A 6,000-nucleotide genomic window follows, 5' to 3' on the forward strand; every position below is an offset into this window, starting at 1 on the left:
TGGATAAACAAAATGTTGTATGTACATAGAATGGAATATTATTTAGCCATCAAAAGGAATGAAGTTCTGAATAATGCTACAACATCATTGACCCTTGAAGACATTATGCTAAGTGAAATAAGTCAGACAAAAAAGGAGAAGTATTGTATGATTTCAGTTAATGAAATAGAAGAACAGGCAAATTTATAGAGACAGAAAGTAGATACTAGTAGATACCAGGATATAGGGGAGGGGGAAAGGAGAGCTAATGGTTATTGATTTTAGCATTCCTGTTTGAAGTAACGAAAACATGTTGGAAATAGATGGTGGTTGCGCAGCATTGTGAATGTAAGTATACCACTGAATGGTGTACTTTAAATGATTAAAATGGCAACTTCTATATTGTATATATTTTACCATAAAGTTAATCATGTAACATACCAAAAACTATTGAATTATTCACTTTAACTGGGTAAATCATATGGTATGTGAATTATGTCTCATTAAAGCTGCTTAAAAAAATTGTGGGATACAGCCCAAATTGTCCTTAGAGGATAATTTATGACTTACGTGCCTATCTTGGGAAAAAATAAGAGTTAAAAAGTAATGAGCTTAGCATTTAATTTAATGTGATGTAAAAATAACAAGTGAATAATCCTAAAGAAAATACAATAATTGAAATCATGAAGATAATAGATATTAATGGAATAGAAAATAAACATGTAATGACATGCACTGAGGGAAGAGTTAGCAATCCTACTAAAACAATAAATCTAGGGAATTTGTAAATAATACTGTGAGGTCAAACGGGTCAGAACCAGATATGAGGCATATATTTAAAAGAGGGTGTCACAACTTTGTTTCAATAAATTTGAAGACTTAATAAAATGGATAAATTCTAAAAAAATTTAACTTGCAAAAGTGATTTTAAAATAATAAGCCAGATGATTTTTCCAAAAGTTTGTAACAAAACATAAAGAATACATATTATCTTATATAAATTATTCAATCTAGAAAAACAGAACACTCCTTAAATCTTGGCATGAGGGTAGCAGAATCATGATATCAAAATCTAAAAAGGACAGAATAAGAAAGGAAAATAACAAGTTATTCTCTCATAAATAGAAATACAAAGACCTAAAAGGAAAAAAAAAAAAAAAAGCAAACTGAATGCAGTGACCTATAACAATATGCACTATGACCAATTGAGTAGATCCCCAAAATTCAAGGTTGGTTTGATGTTAGAAAAGCAGTTTGTATAATTAACAGCTGCATTTCTAAGAGACACAGCAAGAAAGAGATGAAACACAAAAGATAGTTATAACTGAAAGAAATTTAAGGAACAGTTTACAGAAGGATTAATGGAACCCATAACAGATACTTGGACATCCTTTTGGTGACTAACAATAGCCAGAACTCTAGGATTGAAAGGGCAAAGGCAAAGAGAGGAAATGCTTAGCGAGAAATGGAATTATGGAAAAGGGTTTAACCATAAGTCTTTGTAGTCGTAGAGGAATGTATCCTCTGCCAGACCATAACAAGTCAGAACTGTGACCAATGAGGGCTACCAGCCTCCCATCTCCAGTTACTGCCTCTCATTTGTCAGCCCTCATGAAAAGCCAGTGGCAAGGGAGCTTGGGGATGCAATTAGTGAAAATAAGCCTCAGAGGGAATAGAGCAGTAAAGGGCAGAGAATGGATTTGGGGTGTTCGCTTTGAGAACAGCCAGCTAAGCCATATGATCAGAGGTAAAAAGGAAAGTTGTATAACCATCTAGTTGACAAAGTTCTGCAAAGGGCTAACTAGATAGTAAGTATTTTTAGATTTGCAGGCCACAGAACTACACATTTTGCCATTGTAGTATGAAAGCAGCCATATTGTACTTAAACAAGTGAGTGTGGCTTTTTTCCAATGAAACTGTATTTACCAAAAAAAAAAAAAAAAAATTGTTGGCTGAATTTGGCCTTTGAGGACAGTAGTTTGTAGACCCTTTATTTAGTAGATGGAGAAAAAAATATTTGCTGAATGTTAACATCCATTTGAAATTTAAAACAACAACAATAACAAAAACCTCTTGGCAAACTCAGAAAAGCATTTCCTTATCCTGATTCCGTATATGCTGTTAAGAAAAAAAAAGCCTATAATAGGCTTTATACTTAATGAAGACAAATTTGCAAATATTCTGTGTAAGATCATGAACCAGACAAATATCACTGGTTTTAATTATTGGGGGCTCTAGCCAGTATATTAAGGCAAGAAAAAAGAAAAGTCATAACTATCAGAAAGAAACTAATTTTATTTGCAATAGAAATAATTGTCCACATAAAGAACTAATATAAATCAATATGAAAAAAATAACCTAATTTAAAAATGGGCGAAAGTCTCCTACTCATAGGAGAGAAAAGTAAAAATGAATAGCTCCTGCAAATATCTTTTGTTTGCCCCTGTATACCAACTTTACATTCTTCACCCCATGCTTCGTTTAGGATCCTGGCCTCAGCAGCGTTCTCATCCTCTTTGACATCCATTTGGATTCAGCCAATGGGGATACCTGGCAGAAGATCAGGAGAGGAGAGTGAAGTTGAGATATTTATTCTCCTTGATCCCTTCCTCACTCTAGCTGTTTCTTCCAACCAAAGTTTCCTGCTTCGTAAGACTCTATTCCTCTAGGTTTCCAGTAACCTTTCCCTCCTCTTATCCTTTTGGATCTAGGAGTAGAAGCAGCTCTATTGCTGACAGTCTGGATTCACCTACACTCCATGAACATCTTTGTACTTAGTTCCTTTAATTATCCTAACATGTCATTTGTTCCCTCTTCAAATCCTGATACAGTTGATCAGTATATTAAAAGATGCTCAATCTCCTTGATAGCCAGAAAAAAAAAATGCAGATCAAAACCATTATTAAAGATGATTTAAAAACTGTCATATTGGGAATAATTAAAAATCTCAGCAAGGCTGTAGAGCAGACAATACAGTTATGTATAGTTGGTGAGTGTATAAATTGATACAACTATTTCTGAAAAACAATTTAGCATTCTATAGCAAAGCTGAAGATGCACAAGTCTATAATGCAGCATTTTGCACCAGGTGCTATGTTCATGAATGTTTATAGGAGGATTTTTTTTTTTTTTTGCAATAGCAAATATTAGAAACACCATAGCTATCCATCAATAGAATGGATAAATAAATTGTGGCATATTCATACAATAGAATACTAAGTGGCAGTGAAAATGAATAAATTACAGCTACATAAAAAAAGCATGAATGAAGTCAGGAACAGAATAGGGAGCAGAGAAATCAACTAACAGAAGGAGGTGACACATGAGCAAAGTTTTGAATAAAGTGAGAAAAGGAGCCATGTGTATACCTGGGGGAAGAGCATTCCAGAGAGAAGGAATAGCAAGCGCAAAGATGCTTCAGTGTTTCTGTGTCTGTGGTTTTGAGGAATAGTAAGGGGCCCAGGAGACCTAGAACAGAGTAGTAGGGAGTATAACAGAAGATCATAGAGGCAAAGTGGTAGAATAAATTGTTTCAGGCCTCATATCGACTTTGTTTTTAGTCTGAGTAATATGGGAACTCACTGAAAGTATTTGAGAAAAGTGACATGATATCAATTCTTATTTTTTTAGATAATTACTCTGGAAGCTGGATTAAGAATGGACAGAGAAAGGGCAATGGAAGACTGGTTATGAGGCTGTTGCAGTAATTGAGGTGAGAGATGATGATGGCACTGGTAGTAATGGAGGTGGTGAGAAATGGCTAATATCTGTTGTATTTTGAAGGTAAACAGGATTTGCTGACACTGGAGGTGGATGTTTAGAAGAAGAGAGAAATCTATGATGACTCTAAACTTTTTAGGCTTGCATAACTGGAAAGATGGAGTTGCCACTAAGATGAGGAAGACTAGGAGGAAGAGACTTGGGAAAGAAAAGAGAAGTTCAGTTTCAACGTGTTGAGTTTGAGATGCTTATTATACATTGAAGTCGAACTGTTGGGTAGATATTTGGATAAGAGTCTGGAATCCAGGGGATAAAAATTCAGCATTCATTTATGCACAGTTCAGAACTCTCCAGAATAAAACTTTAATTAATATGTTTCCCTTTGGAGAGGCCAAGACATTCTCTTTGCTGCACTTATAGTTGACCTGCCACATTTCTTGTTAATCACTGCTGAGGCAGTGATCCAAAGCATCTGGTGACTGATTGTACATACTCTATGGCATTATTTATATTACCTGGCAGATCAAACAGATGCTCAAGCAAGTTTTCTAGCTTTATGAATGATGGCAGCAGAGCGTTTGGCCCCCTTCCCCCTTTTGATGGATATAGCTGATGCTAACACCACATTTAAGGGACTGCAAATAAAGCTTGCAAGTTCTCAAAAATCTCATCCTCATCTGCCAGTACATACTGAATGAGACAGAGCGTTGGTCTCAGCAATAACATATTACTTTGCAATCACATAGTACTTTGTCTTTGCTGAGGAATTTACAATCCAGTGTAATTTATACAGAATATCACTTTTCCTATTTTTACCTCAATTTTCGGTTGGAAAACTGGAGAGAGAACTTTTTTTTTCCAGAAAAAGAATCAGAAATTCTTAGGAATATCTCCTATCCTACCTCACAAACTTGAGTTATTAGCCTTTAATTCTAAATCTTCCTTTGAATTCTTGTCATAACCTAAAAGTCTTAGCATAGTGTATAATTTTACTAAGATATCTGTATTGCCAAGGTCATTGGGATACAGGGCTTTACTGAAGCAATATGACATTTCAGTTAACTCGGAGGAGAAAGCTGTGTTTGGCTCCACTGGCAAAGAGTTTTATTCCAACTGTGATGAAGGACTGGTCATATGTGAGTAGGGAAGATGGAATGGGCAGTGAAGGTAGTGGAGGAGCAGAAAGCTGAATGCTTTCTGTTCTCCTCCCACACATACGCAGCTCTTTCCATAGCTAGCTTCACATCTCTCCCTACTGGAAGGCCCTCTGTCTTTTAGGTTTTGAATCTCACGGACAGAGGCTCCCTGAGTTGAGAAATCTAAAGTAGGCAATAGATCTACCTGATGGTGGGATGGGGACATACAGCAAGAGGACAACATCAGGCAGAGAAATTCTGCTGTGGGACACAGACTTCCACATGCAACAGAAACATTCCGGTATCTGTGGGTCTCTCCCTAAGCAAGGAAGGCCGTGTAGCAGGAATGTCCTTGGAGAAGTGTATAGCACTGGCCTAAGCAGGACATCTATAGGGTATTTTCACAAGTGTAAAGCTAGGGAATTACTTAGTGAGGCGCTTGGTAGGGGTAGGAATGATTCAGTATTTGAAGGAGCTATGACTCAATTTTGGAAGACATGGAGGCATTTCTCCATGGCCCACCTGTGATCAGGAGTTTTCAGGCTTTGAGGATGGACGTGGTTTACTGCGTTTGAATATGATTGCGCGTGTGTGTGTGTGTAAAATTAACATACCATAAAATTCACTCATTTAAAGTGAAAATTCAATCGTTTTTAGTATTCACAGTTATGATTTTACTCATTTAATGCAGAAACTTTAATTGTAAACAACTTGAAACCAGCCATTCTGAGGGGTAGCAGGAGAAAGCCAACTGAGAGAAATACCTGCCAGCTGCACTCTAGTATCTTCCCCCTTTTTGGCCTGTTCCTCCACAGAATCCATGCCCACCTCTTCTTAATCTTTCTCCAGAGCTGCCAGGTTCTTCAGGGCCTCAGAGAACTCCCCTTCATAGATGCCTTCTCCCATATTCACTTTGCTTACATGAGATCATACTTTTGGTTCAGGGAGGCCCAGACCTCAGCCATGGCAGTGGTGTTGCACAGTATGCACATAGTCTGCTGCACTTTGACCAGGTCTCCCCTGGGGATGACAATTGGGGGGCTGGTAGTTGACCCTACTTTATTTTTTTTTTTTTAATTTTTTTTTCAACGTTTTTATTTTTATTTTTGGGACAGAGAGAGACAGAGCATGAACGGGGGAGGGGCAGAGAGAGAGGGAGACACGG

At 37.0% G+C, this 6,000-nt stretch overlaps 2 protein-coding genes across 11 annotated transcripts in view; one reads left to right on the forward strand and one right to left on the reverse strand.

Annotated features, from left to right (window-relative positions):
• GIN1 (gypsy retrotransposon integrase 1) overlaps positions 1-6,000 on the forward strand; it is a 79,439-nt gene that overhangs the window by 30,617 nt on the left and 42,822 nt on the right. For all 5 annotated transcript variants that reach the window (XM_040447644.1, XM_040447677.1, XM_040447654.1 and 2 more), the window contains one exon: positions 3,610-3,691. The gene's annotated coding sequence lies outside the window, so the exon portion shown is untranslated. The remainder of the gene's footprint in view (positions 1-3,609; positions 3,692-6,000) is intronic.
• PAM (peptidylglycine alpha-amidating monooxygenase) overlaps positions 2,257-6,000 on the reverse strand; it is a 288,055-nt gene continuing 284,311 nt past the window's right edge. For 5 of the 6 annotated variants that reach the window (XM_040447619.1, XM_040447600.1, XM_040447591.1 and 2 more), the window contains one exon: positions 2,257-2,529. In XM_040447619.1, the coding sequence (XP_040303553.1) occupies positions 2,513-2,529 (17 nt within the window). In that variant the 3' untranslated portion in view covers positions 2,257-2,512. The remainder of the gene's footprint in view (positions 2,530-6,000) is intronic. The other variant, XM_040447558.1, reaches the window with a different exon arrangement.

Source organism: Herpailurus yagouaroundi, unplaced genomic scaffold (assembly GCF_014898765.1).
Source record: "Herpailurus yagouaroundi ecotype Mexico unplaced genomic scaffold, PumYag 29, whole genome shotgun sequence".
Taxonomy (NCBI): domain Eukaryota; kingdom Metazoa; phylum Chordata; class Mammalia; order Carnivora; family Felidae; genus Herpailurus; species Herpailurus yagouaroundi.